The following is a 17,590-nucleotide window of genomic DNA, read 5'->3' on the forward strand; positions in this document are numbered from 1 at the left end:
CACCCAAAAAAAAAAAAAAAAAAAAAAAAGAATTACTGTATTGGGACCAGCAGGTGGTGTGGTGGTTAAGGCACTGAACACTCCCACATGGCCAACAACAGTTCAAGTCCCAGACCTGGTAGCTTGCTTTCTCACTTTCCCCCTATTTCTGGCCAAATTAAAATGAATAAATGAATAAATAAAAATTTTAAAATAATTAATTGGAGCCAGCAGGTGGCATGGTGGTTAAGGTACTGGACACTCCCACATGACAGACCAGGGTTAAAGTCCTGATGGCTTGCCTTCTCACTTCTTTCTCTTTGTATGTCTCTGTCAAATTAAAAATAAATGAATGAATAAATAAAATTAAATAAACCTTAAAGATTAAAAGTAATTCATTATTATTATTTTAACTTGACCAGAGAGAAACGGGGTGGGGGGTGAGAAAGCTAACCACCAGCCCAAGGACTCAAACAGCCGTCGCCATATGGGAGTCCAGCGCCCTAACCGCCACACCACCTGCCAGTCCACCCCTGTTAACTCTTCTCCCACACCTGCCTCCTGCGCCCTGACGCTAGTCACTTACTGTCACTGTCTCTCCTGGAGTCCGCCGTCCCGGTTTCCGGGCCCGGCTCGGTTTCGTCCGCTCGCAGTCTCTCCAGCCTGCCCTCGCGGCTCTGTCTCTGGTCTCTCTCGGCGTCTCTCAGCCGCAGCGCCCCCACCCCCAAGTTCTCTGTCCAACGCCCGCGTTGCCGTTGAACAGCCGCCAGGTAAGGGTTGCCCTGGAGACGCTCGGCCCGCCCACTGGAGGGAACACAAAGAAACGCCGCCGGCCGCGCGCGCGCACGCACGCACGGCGGGGAGTGCCGACTCCATCTCCCAGAATGCACCGGGCCGACCCGCTCTCCATTTTGCGTTCGGGGAGGAAACTGAGGAGCCTCGCCTCCTGATCGGGGGTTGCCATGGAAACGGGGAGCCGAATGCGTCCCAGTGACGGCCGTGATTGGTGCAGATCCCTGCTAATCCCGAGAAGGCCGGTGGAGACTTGGAAAAACGTGGTGGGGGGCATGCGCGGTCTGGAAGACAGTACTGCCGTCCGTTGCCCCCTGAGAGGCTTGGGCACGTCAGCGGGGGCCAGACGCCTGGATTCGAGGCGGGGAGCGTGGGAAGAGGCAGCCGGGAATGTGATCTGGTCATTGCGACCACCGCTACTCCCGGGGACGCCAGGGGCGCGCGAACTGGTGCGCGGAGCGTTCTGGGAGACGTAGTCTGGTCGGGGAGTGCGCATGCTCAGGAGCGTGGAGCGGCCCGCTGAGCGCGGAGGTGAGGGCGTGGGCCTCTCCATAGGGAAGGCTCCGGCGGGGACCCGGGCGGCAACTGCGAACTCGGGGGTCGGCTGCCTGGCGAGTTCTGGTGTGCGGGACAGGGGTCCGGGCTCTTCCTGCAGGCCGGCCGGCACTGTCGCGCGAGGCTCGTCAATCACCGCTCATTGCCACGGCTGCAGGGTCCAGGAGCCCCGCCCCCGGTTGCCATGGCGACGCTGGGTCTTGAGGCGGTGCCCTAGAACGGAAGTTGCCCGCTTGGGCTTCTGGGAAGTGTATTTCGGGAGCCTCCACAAGGACCCACAGCCTTGGCGATGACCCGCTTCTCCCAGGTGTCCGGTTGATTTGGAATCTTGAGGAGTGAAAGTTTGACCCAAGGGATCCGGCGGCCATCGAATTCGATGCTACTTATAAGGGGTGATTCTTAATAAACTCAGATCACAAATCCCCAGCTGCAGAAAGAGCAGAGGTCAGCCCCATTTTCACATACGGAAACCGAGGTTCACAGAAGCACAGTGACCTGAAAGTGGGTGAAATCAGTATCTTTGGCCTTCGTAGGCCGTTGATCCAGTGGTCTTGGAACTTCTGCACTAGCCACCCCTCCCTCCCTAAATTCCCCCATCATCTCACAGCATCTATTCAGGGAGCTAAAAAGATGGGGCCTTGCCGGTGTGAGAGGGGCTCAGAGAAGGTGCTGTACTGGCTGAGGAGGAGGACAAGGTGGGTCAAGGCTGCCCCCCGAAACCTGGCTAAGTGAACGACGGTGGTGCCAGAGTGAGGGGCCAGCTCTGAGAAGCCAGGAGGCGAGGCCAATGGCAGAGAGGAGTGGGGTGGGGAGCAGGCAGCAGTGGTGCTGATGCCGCCTTCCTGGCTGGAGAGAAGGCCAGGGCTGCAGATGGTTCAGCAAGGGCTTCCAGCTCTGCAGGTCCCAAGAGTGTGGCCCCTAATCTGTGCCTCAGTCTTACCAGCTGCTCTCCACGGGCAGGTCTAAGGCTCGCACAGCATAGCATCCAGTGGGCACTCCGAGCGTTTGCTGCCAAGCATGTTCTTACTGCAGCAGCCTCATTCTGTTCCATCCCCAGGGGCAGATACTAGTCTCAGAGACCTGGGCTGGTGCTCCCAATGAGGCCTGCTGTGCTGGGCTCTCCAAGCCATGCACCTCCAGAAGAGGAAGGACCTGTCATGGTGAAGCTGGAGGACTCTGAGGAGGAGGGTGAAGCTGCCCCATGGGACCCAGGCCCTGAGGCTGCACGCCTGCGCTTCCGGTGCTTCCGCTATGAAGTGGCAACAGGGCCCCAAGAGGCCTTGGCCCATCTCCGAGAGCTGTGTCGCCAGTGGCTTCGACCTGAGGCACGCTCCAAGGAGCAGATGCTGGAGCTACTGGTGCTGGAGCAGTTCCTGGGTGCGCTGCCCCCTGAGATCCAGGCCCGTGTGCAGGGGCAGCTTCCAGGCAGCCCTGAGGAAGCTGCAGCCCTGGTTGACAGTCTGCGTCGGGAGCCAGGCGGGCCACGGAGATGGGTGAGTCGGTGCCCCTGGTGAGGGGTCAGGACTAGAGCATGTCCAGCTGTGGTTCACACTGGGAGGCACAATGCGTGGCCAAACAAAGCTGTTCATTGTGGCACGTGGCCACCTTCAACAGGGACCCTTTGCAAGACTTCCCTGTAGACGGCAGAGAGGGTTTTGGGGCCAGCCAGTCCCTTGAACAAGGGCGGGACCAGCAGTTAGCCTAATGGCTATGACGCTGGACTCCCATGTAGTTGACCAAGTCCTGGATCTGGTGGCTTAAACTCATGCCAGGCACGTGTGTGCCCAACATCCCGAGAGAATGGAGGAGAAGGGGTTGTGGTGTGACCATCCCCGCTGGGGGGTGATTTCTCACTTTCTGTCTCTCTGGCAAGCGCACATGCTCTGTAGCAAAAACCTCTTCAAAAAAAAAGGGGGGGGCCAGAGGGTGGGGAGAGGGGAGGACACGGACAGCTCTGGTGTCAGCAGCAGGAGAGTGACTACAAGTGGAGCTGTGCTGCCAGGGCCTGTAGGAAGGTCCTCATCAGTAGCATTTACCAGGCAGAGCTCTGGGGCCCTGCAGTGAGGTGGGTATCCATGAACCCTAAGTGGCACCTAGCCTCACTCTCTGTGCTTCTGGTGGTGGGGGCACCTCTCCAGGTCACAGTCCAGGTACAGGGCCAGGAGGTCCTTTCAGAGAAGACGGAGCCTTCCAGCTTCCAGCCCCTACCTCAGCCTGAGCCTCAAACTCCAGAACCGGGGCCCATACAGGAATTACCATTGGACCTTCAGGTGAAAGATGAGCCAGAGATTACAGAGGACCCAGGTGAGGACAGTTAGGGTGGGCAAGGCCTAAAGTCTGGTTAGGTGGCCCAGAACCATCCAGAGTGTACTAGGTAAGGCCTCTGCTAGATGGAGCGGTTCCTGTGTGGTAGTAGCCCTGCATCTCACCTAGTTGGGCTTCCCGCATGCTAGGACTGTCTCTCACACCAAGTCGGTGTGCATGGCCCATTTCCATGGCTCTCCTCTGGCATAGAGTAGGCTATTGGTACTTTCCTGGGTGGGAGGCGTGTGGATTCCCTCACCCAGGGCGATTCACCAAGGGATATCCACTGATTGCTGGGGAGTGGACAGCAGGCCAGAGTACAGGTGGGTGCTGCTGAGGGCGGACCCTGCAGTGTTGGGGGTGTGCCCCCATTTACCTGCGAGGATGCACACCTGAGCCGCTGCCCACACCCTACCATTCCTGTTGACCTTGTACAGTCCCCACACCCACAGCCATCCAGGATGCTGTCAGACAGGTGTAGGGGCCAGACTTGAGCCCAACACATCTTGCTGTCACTTGACCCCTGCCCTTCCAGGGTGCTTTATCCCTTTCCCTGCCTGAGCCTGGCATGTTCAGGTGTGTAGTGGGGGCAGTGGGGTGGGAACTTTAGGGCTACCTGACCCTACTCTTCCTCCCTAGAGCTCCTGGAGTCTGGGCCTCTAGCTGCCACACAAGAGGCTGCACCCACCCTCCTGCTTGAGGAGGTCCAGGTGAGCCCTGCACTCAGCGTCCCGTCCTTGCTGCCCCAGGACCCTTGCGAGTGGGGGTGGGGAAGGTCCCTTGCTAAACCAGGAGGCACAGATGAGCAGTTACCACTGTGGTTTCAGGGCTATGGGATGGCACTGGAGCAAACCTCTCCCAGCAGTAAGACTGAGCCTGAGGGGTCTTCATGGAGGGAGCACCCTAGGGCCCTATGGCAGGAGGAAGCTGGGGGCATCTTCTCTACAGGTGAGTGAAGCAGGGCATGGTGGTTCTGGGCCCTCTGTGTGGGCAGCACCACATCCTCCAGCTGTGCTGCTGGACAGACCCAAGTAGCCCTCTCATTCCAGCATCCCTATACTCCCTGGCTCATGAGACCCCGGCCCTTACATGTTCAGCCTGCTTGCTCTAGCATCTTTTGCCCTCAAAAGCTCAGCCCACCACTGACCCACAGCCCCTGTAGCTGCTTCTCCCCACCATGGTAAAACCTTCCCACACCCACATCTCCTACCAGGCCAGGCATCCTATATGGCCCCCAATTCTGAGCCTGCATCCTCCTGGTTAGGCACCAGGGCAGCGGCTCTTGGGACCTGGCAAGGACAACAGCTTAATAGGGCACAGGAAGGGGATTGGGCAGGTACAAACCAAGATCCTGCCCACCAGCCACTGCATGCCAGAGGACCCTGGCCATCCACCTCTCAGCCCCTGCCTTTGCTGCTGTCATTGGACTCCTGCCATGTCATGTTTCCTGTTCCCAGACCCAGGGTCTTCTCTTTGGTTTACTCCCTTGTCTTAGAGGAACTTTCTGGTGTGGGAGGTAAAATTCTGAGATACATATCTGAAATACATTTGTCTAACCCCCAACGTTAGATTGAAGCTTAATCAGAAAGTGTCTTTTATTAACTCTTTCTTGGGTCTTTTTTATCACTGTTGGTGAACACTTTAAATCCTTTATATCTCTCAGTTGTGGGAAATTGCCTTCAAATGTTTCTTAGATTTTCTTCTTTTGATTTTCCTCCACTGTTTTGGTCTCCATTTCTGGGGTGCCTGTTTGGCTATTGACCTCTGGAACAGGTTCACTAATGCTCTTTTATCACTCCAATTTTCCATCTCTGTCTTTCAGCTGTATTTTCTGGGAAATTTCCTCACTTATGTGTTCCCTACCTTCTGTTGAGATTTTTATTTCTGATAGCATATTTTTAATTAATGAGAATGTTTTCTTCCTCTGAAACTTTTTTTGTAGCCGCTTTCCATTCTTTCTGTTGTAATACATTTATTTATCTGAAGAAAGCAATAACTTAATTTTTTTTTATTTTTTTCTCATACCATGGCCTGTTTCCTCTACATTGCTTATGTGTAAGGCAGGGGGTCTACAAACCTAGCTGGAGATTCTGAGCTGGTGGGTAAGGGGCTTACTGGCTGTGACAACAAACTAGGGCTGGGAAGGACATGGTCACTCCAAAGGAGACCCACTTCTTGGGGACATGAGTGGGTGGGTGGGGTCTTTAGCAGACACTGCTGAAGGTTCTGGCTGAGCTGCTTTGCATCTTGGAGCATCTTTAGGTTCTTCCTCTGAGTCCCTCAGTCTTCCCTGCCAGCATTTGATGAGAGGGGTTGATGTTTCAGCACCCAGTGTGACTATTTACTTAATCTCCGACTTTTTCACTGTGGTCTCCTACCCTCAACACAGCCTTCTGCCGGGAGAAGAAATCTAAGAGCTGTAGTTGTGCATACTTTTGACTCAGAATTCTGTACAGACAGGGTAGCAGGTGACTTGGTGGTTAAGGTGCTGGACATTTCCACGTGACTGACCAGGGTTCGAGTCACAGTGGCTTCCTTTCTCTCTTTCTCATCAAATTAAAATAAATGAGTGAATACGTGACCATCAGATGCCATAATGGCTATGTCGACTGCGGTTTCAGTCCCAGACCCGACGGCTTAAACTCACACCAGACGTGTGTGTGTGTGTGTGTGTGTGTGTGTGTGTGTGCACATGCATGCCCAAGATCCCGATAGAATGGAGGAGAAGGAATTGCAGCATGGCCATCCTCCCTGGGGGGTGATTTCTCACTTTCTCTCTTATCATCTCTGTTTCTTAGGTGGGCACACGCGCCCTAAGGCAAAAACCTCATTAAAAAAACGTATAAGCTAAAAAGAACTTTATTGTACTTTACTCTGGGGTTTAGAATTAATAAATTTAGGGAACCAGCAGTTAGCGTAATGGCTATGTCACTGGACTCCCACGTAGTCAACCGCGGTTTGCGTCCTGGACCCGGTGGCTTAAAACTCACGCCGGGCGCGTGTGCGTGCGTGCCCAAGATCCTGAGAGGAGAATGGAGGAGAAGGGATTGCGACATGACCATCCCCCCTGGGGGTTGATTTCTTGATTTCTGTCTCTATGTCTCTGTCTGTCTAGCGAGCACACGCGCCCTATAGCGAAAAAAACCTCCCCCCGCAAAAAAAAAAAGAATGAATAAATTTAGATAGATGCCACTATTGCCCAGAAATCCCCACTTGATTTCTTTTTGTTAATCAATAAGGATTTTGCTTTTTTAAGATTTTATTTTTTTTACTATAGGGTGCAAACACTCACCAGAGAGGGACAGAAAGTGAGAAATCACTCCCCAGGGTGCAATCCCTTTTCCCTTCTCCTCTCAGGATCTTGGGCATGCATGCAGCATGAGTTTTATTTATTTGTTTGTTTGTTTGTTTGTTTTTAAAGAATTATTTAAATTTATTTATTTTAATTTGACCAGAGTGGGACAGAGTGAGAGAGAAGAGAGAGAGAGAAAGTAAGAAAGGCAGGTGTAGGGGACCAGCAGTTAGCGTAATGGCTATGTCACTGGACTCCCATGTAGTTGACCGCAGTTCAAGTCCCGGACCCGGTGGCTTAAACTTAAACCAGGCACATGTGCGTGCGTGCCCAAGATCTTGAGAGGAGAATGGAGAAGGGATTTTGGCGTGGCCATCCCCCCTGAGGGGTGATTTCTCGCTTTCTATCTCTCTGTCTCTCTCAGTCTGGCAAGTGCACATACCCTGTAGCAAAAACCTCTCAAAAAAAGAAAGAAAGAAAGAAAGCCAGGTGTGGAACTTGAACCACAGTCAGTTATGTGGGAGTCCAGCTCCCTTAACCACCATGCCTCCTGCCAGTCCCCTGGCATGAATTTTAAGCCACTGGGTCCAGGACTCAAACTTTGGTCAACTATATGGGAGTCCAGTGATGTAACCATTACACCATCTCCTGGTCCCATCTCCTTAAACTTTTATCTAGATTTTATGTATTATTATTATTAATTTGACCAGAGGCAGAAAGGGAAAGAAAGAAAGCAAGTCCCCAGATCTGGGACTTGAACAGCTGTCAGCCATGTGGGAGTTCAGTGCCTTAACCACTATGCCACCTTCCGGCCTGACCTCTGGTATTTAAATGCCCTTTCTAAACTAATCATTTAGAGCACTCTGTTTTCTCAGGTGCAAGTTCTTCTACTGATTGCACTGTCAACAGTCTGCCCTTTCAGAGCCGGGAGCTTGTTTGCCCTGCCCTAAACATCATCCTAGGTGAGGGGCTGCCACTGGATCTGTCATAAACCTGAAGCGCAAGGTTCATCTGGGCTCCAGGTCAGTCAGTACAGATACCCTGGGCCAGGTATCTGGTGGGTAGACTGGGCCAAACTCAACCCATGCCAGCAGTCCCAGCTTCACAGTGGAGTCTGGCTTTGATCTTGAGGTCCCTACAGCCTTAGGGCTCGCTGCACCAGTGAACCTCACCAACTGTCATTTCTTGCTTCAGAGCTGCCCCAACTATTTTTAAAGCCCCTATCCTTCTATGTTGTTTGCATTTCTGCAAGTTGGAACAGAAAGGAGCAAGATTGAACCCCTGCACCTTTGTTGCTTCAGCCCTGCTGGCCCAGCCTGTGCTGCTCAGCTGACCACTCCTCACTTGGACTGCTCCTCTCCTTCACAGCTTCACAGTCTTTGGCTTTGCTTCACTGCCTCAGGCATCTTGGCCCATTTCTTCTCTGCACTCTCCTTGTTCAGAATGACAGCCAGCTTCAAACACCGATGTCTCTTGGCTGTCCTGGTATCCCATCAGATCCTCAGATTGCTTCCTTCATTCCCCAAATCTCCTTTGCAGCCAGAGATAGCATTTTCTAAATTTTGTCAGAGCTTTCTTATTTGAGAGATTTTTGTTATAGGACCTGTGCATCACCATAGTGACGAGAGACAGAAAGTGAGAAATCACCACCGAGGAGGGTGGGCATGCCCCAATCCCTTCTCCATTTTCCTCTTGGAATTTTGGGCAGTCACACACGCACATGCACCCAGTGTGAATTTAAGCCACCAGGTCCGGGACTCAAACTGCGGTTGACCACATGGAAATCCAGCAATGTAACCATTACGCCATCTGCTGATCCCTTGCCATAGCTTTTGTTTTCTTTTTTAAAAATTATTTTAGGGGTTGGGAACCAGCAGTTAGCGTAATGGCTATGTTGCTGGATTCCCACGTAGTCGACCGTGGTTCGCATCCCGGACTGGGTCCAGGACTCGAATCACAGTCAACTACATGGGAGTACACCAACAATGCCATTACACCAACTGCTGGTCCCATCAATGAGAAACTTTCAATGTAGGTCATTTATCAGGGAGACACACAGCTATTGGAGAAATAGGCAAAAGTAGAATTACTGAGTCAAAATGTGGGACATTTGCTGTTTTGATGGATTTTGCCACCATGGCTTGCCATTTAGGTTCAGCAACAATGCATGTGAATTTGTGGGTACCTGTGGTAAGGGTATGGAAATGACAGGTAAATTCAACCTTAATGTGTGTTTTTCTTTTTTTTCTTTTCTTTTCTTTTTTTTTTTTTTGAGAAGTTTTTCGCTATAGGGTGCATGCGCTCGCCACAGACAGAGGGAGACAGAAAGCAAGAAATCACCCCCCAGAGGGGATGGCCATGCCGTAATCCCTTCTCCATTCTCCTCTCAGGATCTTGGGCACGCACGCACACGCGCCTGGCGTGGATTTTAAGCCACCGGGTCCAGGACGCAAACCACGGTCGACTATGTGGGAGTCCAGCAACATAGCCATGACGCTAACTGCTGGTCCCAATGTGTTTTTTTCTTACTAGGAGAGTGAGCATATATTGTGGCACTTAAGCATTGGTTACATTTCCCTTTTTTTTTGAGAGAGAGATTGATTTTTGCTATAGGGCATGTTCATTCTCTGTAGAGACAGAAAGTGAGAAATCACCCCAGGGGGATAACCATGCTGTAATCCTTTCTCCATTCTCTCCGGATCTTGGGCACACACACCTGGCTTTTGTGTGCAGGACTCAACCATGGTTGACTACGTGGGAGTCCAGCGACATTACCAGTACGCCATCTGCTGGTCCCACGTTTCCTTTCTTATTCACGTCCTTTCCCATGTGGCTGTCTTACTGGTCTTGTTTTATTGATGATCTTTACTTAAAAGGATAATTCACTCTTTGCCTCTGAAGAGTTTTTCAGTTATGTCTTTTTTTTTTTTTTGCTATAGGGCGCGTGCACTCACCAGACAGACAGAGAGAGACAGAGACAGAAAGCGAGAAGTCACCCCCCAGGGGGGATGGTCACGCCGTAATCCCTTCTCCTCCATTCTCCTCTGGGGATCTTGGGCACGCACGCACACGCGCCCGGCGTGAGTTTTAAGCCACCGGGTCCAGGACGTGAACTGCAGTCGACTACGTGGGAGTCCAGCAACATAGCCATTATGCTAACTGCTGGTTCCCCCAGTTATGTGTCTTTTGACTGGGGGGATTTTTGCTGATTTCCTTTGATGCATTCTAATTCTAACTTTTTGTCGGCTTATGGATTTTCTTTATCCACTGAAATCCATGCTACTATGTCTTCACTTAACCTCCTCCAGGATTCCTCCTCCTCTAGCCTGCTTCTCAGTGACCTTTGCTGTTCTCTCTTTCTTCACCCTCCTTCTACGCTGGAGGGTTCACAGTGGCTAGGACCCACTTCTCTCCTTGGTAGACACCCACCCCATGTTAGTCACATCCATGTCCATGACATGTATGTACCACGTATTTGCCCCAGGGCCCATGTTCACTGTCCCCCCAGTCTGCATAGTCTCAGTTCCTCCAATGTTTCCACAGGCATCTCAAGCTAGGCACTTTGCAAACCCAGACCAAAAGAGAGGCATTCCTCTGCCTCTCCTTCCTGTCAGCTCCACCTCTGGCCTCCTTTCTCTGCATTTTTAGAAGACTGTTACTGGGAGCCAGAAACTGGTATAGTGGTTGGGGCACTGGACTCCCACATGGCCAACCGTAGGCTTTTTTTTTTTTTTTTTTTTGAGAGAGATTTTTGCTATAGGATATATGACCTCGCCTGAGACAGACAGAAAATGAGAAATCACCCCCAGAAGGAATAGCCATGCCACAGTCCCTTCTCCATTCTCTCAGGGTTTGGGGCACACATGCCCATGTGTCTGGCATAAGTTTTAAGCCACGGGGTCCAACAATCAGTCACACTGTGGTCAACCATGGAGTGCAGTGCCCTAACCACTGTGCCACCTGCTGGCCCCTGAACAGCAGTTTGGGTCTTGGACCTGGCCTCTCCCTCTCCCTCTCTCTCTCTCTCCCCCTCCCTCTCCCTCCCTCTCCCCCCGCCCTCTCCTCCCTCCTCCTCTTCCTCTCCCTCTCTTTCTATCTCTGATAAGTGCACATGCCCTATAGCAAAAAAATTTAATTATTTAATTCCATTTGTTGTTATTTTTTAATTTAGGGAATGCAAGAAAACCATCCGCCAGGTTCAGAACTCAAACTGTGGTCAACGATGTGGGAATCCAGTGCCTTTATCCATCACACCACCTGCCACCCCCTATAAGATTCATTGTCCACCAGACAGTGCCTGCCTGCCCCCACTACTGCCCAAGTCATTCGAGAAAGAGGTAGTTTTTTCTAACCTAGACTGAAAGCTTTGTCACACAGTGCAGCCCTCCTTATGTGAGGCTCTGTCCCATTTCCACCTCCACAAGGAGGCCTGCAGTTAGAAACCCTGCCATGTCACGGTCTGCCTCAGTGGGCAGCTGTCACATTCCTTCAGCTAACACTGGCCCCAGGGCTGAAGTGGGTCCAGGCACAATGGGCACTGTCATGAATGAGTGGATCCTCTTGTGCATTCAGGGTTTGCGCTTCAGATGGACAGCTTCTCCGCAGGCCCAGGCACTGTGAGCCCTAACCTTCATATACCCTGGGACCTCGGCATGGCCAGCCTCTCCGGCCGAATCCAGTCGCCTTCCCTCGAAGGTGGTTTCACGCATGTACTCCTGCGCCCCAGCAACCCAGGAAGCGAACTTAACCCTACCGACCAGGATCCCCGAGGTGGCATGGGCTCTGCACTGGTCGCTGCCCGCTGGTGTGCCCCCAGGGGACGGAGCCGGGGTCGCCCCAGCGCCGGAGCAGGGGCAGTGCGGGGCGGCCACTGCGACGTGTGTGGCAAGGTATTCAGCCAGCGCAGCAACCTGCTGAGGCACCAGAAGATCCACACGGGCGAGCGACCCTTCGTGTGTGGCCAGTGCGGCCGCAGCTTCAGCCGCAGTTCGCACCTGTTGCGCCACCAGCTCACTCACACCGAGGAGCGACCGTTCGTGTGTGGTGACTGTGGCCAGGGCTTCGTGCGCAGCGCACGCCTGGAGGAGCACCGGCGTGTACACACAGGTGAGCAGCCCTTCCGTTGTGCAGAGTGTGGCCAGAGCTTCCGACAGCGATCCAACCTTCTGCAGCACCAGCGCATCCATGGTGACCCCCCAGGCCCGGGTGCTGCGCCCACCACCCTTCCTGGTGCGCCGGAGCCGCCAGGCCCCTTTCCATGCAGCGAGTGCTGCGAGAGTTTCGCGCGGCGTGCAGTGCTGCTGGAGCACCAGGCGGTGCACACAGGCGACAAGTCCTTCGGCTGCGTGGAGTGCGGTGAGCGCTTCGGCCGCCGCTCAGTGCTGCTGCAGCACCGGCGCGTGCACAGCGGCGAGCGGCCCTTCGCCTGCGCCGAGTGCGGCCAGAGTTTCCGGCAGCGCTCCAACCTCACGCAGCACCGGCGCATCCACACCGGCGAGCGGCCCTTCACCTGCGCCGAGTGCGGCAAGGCCTTCCGCCAGCGACCCACGCTCACACAGCACCTGCGTGTGCACACGGGTGAGAAGCCCTTTGCCTGCCCCGAGTGTGGCCAGCGTTTCAGCCAGCGCCTCAAGCTTACGCGCCACCAGAGGACACACACTGGTGAGAAGCCCTACCACTGCTCCGAGTGCGGCTTGGGCTTTACTCAGGTCTCTCGGCTCACGGAGCACCAGCGCATCCACACGGGTGAACGGCCCTTCGCCTGCCCCGAGTGCGGCCAGAGCTTCCGGCAGCATGCCAATCTTACCCAACACCGGCGCATCCACACGGGTGAGCGGCCCTATGTGTGCCCCGAGTGCGGCAAGGCCTTCCGCCAGCGGCCCACGCTCACGCAGCACCTGCGCACCCACCGGCGAGAGAAGCCCTTCGCCTGCCAGGACTGTGGCCGCCGCTTCCACCAGAGCACTAAGCTCATCCAGCATCAGCGTGTGCACAGTGTGGAGTAGCTCTGGGGGTACCACCTTGGGCAGACATCACGGGGTGGCTGTCCCGCTGGTCATCTGTAAGCAGGCCTGCTCAGGGCCTGGCCCCTAGTAGGTGTTCAATAAACAGTAAAGGAAATTGTCTCTACCCACTAGGTGCCTCCCCACCAGTGCAGTCTCTCTGCCCACCCCACCCACTGCTCCCTCAACACTCCTGTGGTTACCAGCAGCACCTGCTCTGGGCTGTGAGGCTGGCATAGAAGCCCTGGCAGCCCCACCTCAGCTCTTCTCCAGCAATCTACTCCCCAGACCCAGAGAGGCCATGTCCTCTGTGAGCATCTGTCAAGAGCCCCCAAGTGTATAGCATGGTACCATGGCTGAGAGTCGAGAGACAGAGACACAGCAAATGTTTTGACAGACCTGCTAATTATGTGTTAGGTGATGGAGAGGTGATAGAAAGTTAAGTAAAACTGTCCTGGAGGTGGGAAAGGTAGAGGCTTGAGAAAGCAGATGAAGGGAAATACCCAACTCAGAAGCTCCAGTGAGCTCCTATGGAGTGAAGCTCAGGCCCTGAGAAGAGGGATTCTGGGCTTAGAGAAGCGTGTTCCGTGGGCCTAGGATAAGACTTGGGAGTGTCAGTGTGGCGCTCTCTAGGGGAGAGCCTGGTTCTGGGAGGTAGAACCTGAGTGCACTAGGGTGAAGAAAGACGCCTGCCCTGCTGGGAGGAGCAACTTTTCTCCCTTCCCAAACTGTGACAATTTGTCCTTCACAGCTACAGGTGAATTGCAGCATGTCTGTAGCGTCCCTGCCCTGCACTGTGATGCCCCGATGGACAGGTCTGGAGCCTAGCAGCAGGAAGCTATTGGGCAGCTGACACATGACTCTCCCTGAGAAGGGTTAGAGTCCCCAGGAGAATTACCAACCTCCCAAACCCACAAAGTCCTCTACCTTGCTCTAGGTAGGTGTTGATGGTCCCCACAATGCCACCTCTCTCCATCTCCAACTCAGCTCTCTGATCACCCTCACCCTAACAATACCCCAGTCCCTCACTGCAATGGTTATAAGTGCCAAGGCTTTCTTTCCAACTGTGGAAGCTGGTCCTCATGAGGACTCGGGGGCCTGGCCCCATCACTTCTGACAGCTGGGAGCCCAGCATCCCATTTCAATCCACCAAGGACATGCCAGCTTCCAGGATTGACACTGTGTGGCCTGTGATGCCTGCAACTTGAACATCTGCTATGGCTGCTCTTGGGGCAGTGGGTCATGCCATCTCTCACAAGGCCTGGACCAGCTCAGTTCTCCCAGTCAGCTGCCATAATCATCAGATGCAGCAACAGCATTAAGTTGCTACCTAGTGAGTCAGACCGCACCTTAGATGTGCTTGCAACTTTCTTAACACTTTTAGGAAACCATTTCCTAGGTTTAAAAGTTGGAGCATTTTACCTAGAAATTCAGATTTTTCAAGGCTTTTCTGCCTCCCCACGTTTGCAACCAACAGACACTGAGAGTAGAGGACACTGCAGACAGGATCCAGCCAGTCTAGGAAGCAAAGGCCCCAGACCCCAGGCCAGTTCCCCTGCCCTATGGAGATTGTTCTCATCACTCAGACTTCTGCCCTGGCCCAGTGCACATTTCCAGGGATCCTCCACACCAGGAAGTCTCTATCAGAGGCAATCACCAATCACAGAAAACACAGCTAACAGCAACTTGCATAAGAGTGGACAGACACAGCCAGTACAAAGTTGTCATCCTGCAGACTGACTCTTCTGTCCTAGTTTTCTTCCCCATCTAGGTTCTTGGTCAGGCCCTTGACACAGCCCCTACCCCTCCCAGGGGAGTGTCTTGGTTACAGATACTACAATCAAAGACGGTGCCAAAGGAAGGGTCTGAGTGTGACAGGGACCAGTTTGAATCCTAAATTGCAGTCAAGGTCTCACATTGAGCAGATGTCAGCCTGGGCATTTCCCGAAAGAACAATTTGAGACATGTCTTGAGCTGCTTCTGGAGGTACAGCTGGACTTTGCTGTGCTGCTAGTCTTCCAGAGCCCCAAGCCAGGGTTCTGGCCGCAGGGTAAGCAGATAAGCCAGTCTGGGACAGAGGCCTCTCCTATGTGGCACAGTGAGGGTTCCCTGGGACATATGAAAACACCCACTGTCCTCTCTGACCACCAAAGCCAGAGGCCTCGGCCTAGGATCTGCAGAATCTATTTAAGAGAGATTTTTGCCATAGGGTGTGTTCATTTGCTGGAGGGACAGAAAGTGAGAAATCACTCACAGGAGGGATGGCCACACCACAATCCCTTCTCAGTATCTTGGACACGCATGCACACACGCCCAGTGTTTTAAGTCGCAGGGTCCAGGACTCAAATTGCAGTCAACTAAGTGGGAATCCAGCAACATAACCATTACATCATCTCCAGGTCCCAGGATCTGCAGAATCTGAGATGGGAACAGGGCCCCTTAGCAAGAAAAGTGCTACCATATTATCAGCACTATAGAATGCCATGGGCCTCACAGAATGACCACTTGGTCTCATATAGCCAAAACCAAGAAGAGAAATCCAGGAGAGGAATCCCTAAGGCCCTGGTCAGCAGGAGCAGCTGTAAATGCCATGACCTCTCTCTGTACCTGAGGCCATACTGTTCACTCCCTAGGCCCCCACTGTTCCATCTGTCTAGTTATTTCCACCCCAACCCCAGCCTCCTGATCCTAGGTACTTTCTACTCATTTCTCTGATCCCAGCCACCCATCACTGGCCTGGTGGCTCCTGGGATTTCCCCTCAGCCGCCTCCTGTCTGCTCTTGCCCCTTCTCTCCAAAACAGACCCAGTCTTCCCAGAAGTCAACTTATTGCCCACTGCAATTCCGGCCTCACTTCTCACCCAGTGCACTCTGCCAGTCTCAGACACTGGCCCTAGCTCCTTTCAGGGCCTTTGCTCATGCTGAGCCCAGGTACTACTGGCACCTCACCTTCCAAGCCACCAACTCCCATGCTCCTCTGCCACCTGGGCAGTGGTGAGTGTGATAAGGAAGACACCTGCACAACATCCAACCCAGCAACTGGCTTCAGTTGAACCCCTCCTCCCTGGTCTGGACCCCATGACCTCTTTCTCAGCATGCTCAATGTTTGATGGTAAGCCCTAAGTCCAGTTTTGCCTAGTACAGCATCACTTCTCTGGGGGACCAATTCTGCATCCTTATGTGGTCTCTGGGAAGGAGAGCTTCAGAAACTGTCCAGACACATGTAACTGACTGACCAATACAAACCACTCGAGACTGGATGGAAACAGCAGGATGGTCATTACCAGTGACATAGAGATGGCCAGCATGAAACTAATAGCATGGCCAGCACATAACAGGATGGTATGGCAGCAGTAAAATGCCTTACTCTGCAAGGCTGGCCCACATGGGAAGGTTCTGGGTTCTTGACTGGAGACCTCCCTGAGTATGCTTGGCACACACAAGTTCATGATCCAGAACTGACTGAGGCTGGGGTAGGTCAGTGTAAAGACCCCACTAGGGTCTTCCTGCATGTCTTTCTCTCATGAAAGAAAGTAAGTTAACAAAAGGAAAAAATCTGCACAGAGCAGGGTGGCTGAGAATGCCAAGGGGAGTGGTGACAGTGACGCTGAGTCTGGAGAGGTCCTGAGTCCCAGAACCAGCCATATGTGAAGCCTGAGGAAGCTAGGACACCTGAAGTCACCTTGGTCCCAAATTGTTGAGGCTGCTAAGGCTTCATCCTTGCCCCAGATGTCCTCGGGATTCAGCTCTGAAGAATAAAAGCAAGAAAGTATGCTTAGAATGTGAAGCTGGCACAACTAACAGACTGAAGGGATCGGATGGTATCTGTCAGGGATAGAAGGCAGTTAAGGACAGCACTGGGTTGGGACATTGAGCACAGAGGGGCCGAAAGAAAAAGGCCAACAAACACGGCTTAGATCAGACTACGGGGCAAAGGCAACCAAGGGTACCTGGGCAGGCACAGGGTACGGTCTCCAAGGGCTCAGGGGCCAAGGGGACGGTAGCCCACAAGGCGGATGCGAGTCTCCGAGGTGAGGACAGGGATGTGGGCAGGTCCGGGGTTGGCGATGGAGAAGAGCGGGCGCCAGGCCGACTAACCCAGAAAAGGGTTAGTCGGGCCTCAGGCGCCCTTCCCTCATGCCCCTCCTAGGCACGCAGGGCTGAGATCCATGGAGGCTGGCGCAGTCCATACCCGGCCCTGGTGGCGGCGGAAACACAGGGGCTGCAGTGCAGGAGCTTGCGTCCCAGTCCCACGTGTGCTCGAGGCCTGTTGCAGGCCGCCGCGGTGCTTGTCACAATACGTTTTATTTCTCAGTTTACCTCGATCAGAACCTCCTAGAACAGGGATCTCTGGTTTTGAGATGGGACCCCGCGCCCTCCAGCCGACGCCCCTGGCCTGGTTCGCAGCCTTTGTGACCTCCGGGAACGAGGCCTCGTCCGACCCTCGCCTTCGGAGCGAAGAGGACCCCATCTGCCCCATTCAAAGATGGCGACCAAACGCCGCTTCCTACCCGGCCAGGCGAGCATCCCCGGAAGTAGCCGGGGACCACCGAATCATTAGCTCCAAGAACGGAAATACCCGATCCAAGCCGAAGGAACCCGAACCCAAAGCCCATCACTGGGCAACGCGGGACTGCGAGGCTGCGCAGACGCAGAGCGCAGGCCCG

The 17,590-nt window shown here is 53.7% G+C and overlaps 1 protein-coding gene and 2 long non-coding RNA genes across 10 annotated transcripts in view; 1 reads left to right on the forward strand and 2 right to left on the reverse strand.

Moving 5' to 3' along the window:
• The window catches only part of LOC114005721 (uncharacterized), a 15,699-nt gene extending 14,929 nt beyond the window's left edge, over nucleotides 1–770 (reverse strand). Inside the window, exon 1 of the long non-coding RNA XR_003547558.1 lies at nucleotides 566–770. This is a non-coding gene — a long non-coding RNA (uncharacterized LOC114005721). The remainder of the gene's footprint in view (nucleotides 1–565) is intronic.
• Nucleotides 771–880: 110 nt separating this feature from the next.
• MZF1 (myeloid zinc finger 1) lies at nucleotides 881–13,058 on the forward strand. Of its 8 annotated transcripts, none has more exons than XM_014583505.2 (6): nucleotides 881–1,037; nucleotides 2,384–2,819; nucleotides 3,465–3,630; nucleotides 4,270–4,340; nucleotides 4,458–4,578; nucleotides 11,495–13,058. In XM_014583505.2, exons 2-6 carry the CDS (start codon nucleotides 2,424–2,426, stop codon nucleotides 12,925–12,927), a joined length of 2,187 nt encoding a protein of 728 aa, XP_014438991.1. In that variant the 5' UTR covers nucleotides 881–1,037; nucleotides 2,384–2,423; the 3' UTR covers nucleotides 12,928–13,058. The 8 variants fall into 8 exon arrangements, with proteins under 8 accessions (XP_014438991.1, XP_006166774.1, XP_027623396.1 ...); XM_006166712.2 differs by lacking the exon at nucleotides 881–1,037 and adding an exon at nucleotides 1,202–1,302; XM_014583504.2 differs by lacking the exon at nucleotides 881–1,037 and adding an exon at nucleotides 1,328–2,021.
• A 3,125-nt stretch (nucleotides 13,059–16,183) lies between these two features.
• On the reverse strand, nucleotides 16,184–17,582 carry LOC106733669 (uncharacterized). The gene is made up of 2 exons (XR_001369614.1): nucleotides 16,874–17,582; nucleotides 16,184–16,671 (listed from the first exon to the last, which is right to left on the reverse strand). It is a non-coding gene; the product is annotated as an uncharacterized LOC106733669 (long non-coding RNA).
• Between the last annotated feature and the right edge of the window lie 8 nt (nucleotides 17,583–17,590).

Source organism: Tupaia chinensis, unplaced genomic scaffold, assembly GCF_000334495.1.
Source record: "Tupaia chinensis unplaced genomic scaffold, TupChi_1.0 Scaffold144336_1, whole genome shotgun sequence".
Taxonomy (NCBI): domain Eukaryota; kingdom Metazoa; phylum Chordata; class Mammalia; order Scandentia; family Tupaiidae; genus Tupaia; species Tupaia belangeri.

What these genes read in the sequence shown, in the direction of transcription:
- MZF1 (XM_014583505.2), top strand. Translation starts at nt 2,424, where the DNA reads ATGAGGCCTGCTGTGCTGGGCTCTCCAAGCCATGCACCTCCAGAAGAG. An exon ending in AGAGATTACAGAGGACCCAG is followed by an intron (nt 3,631 to 4,269) that starts GTGAGGACAGTT and finishes CTTCCTCCCTAG; the next exon opens with AGCTCCTGGAGTCTGGGCCT. An exon ending in TCCTGCTTGAGGAGGTCCAG is followed by an intron (nt 4,341 to 4,457) that starts GTGAGCCCTGCA and finishes CTGTGGTTTCAG; the next exon opens with GGCTATGGGATGGCACTGGA.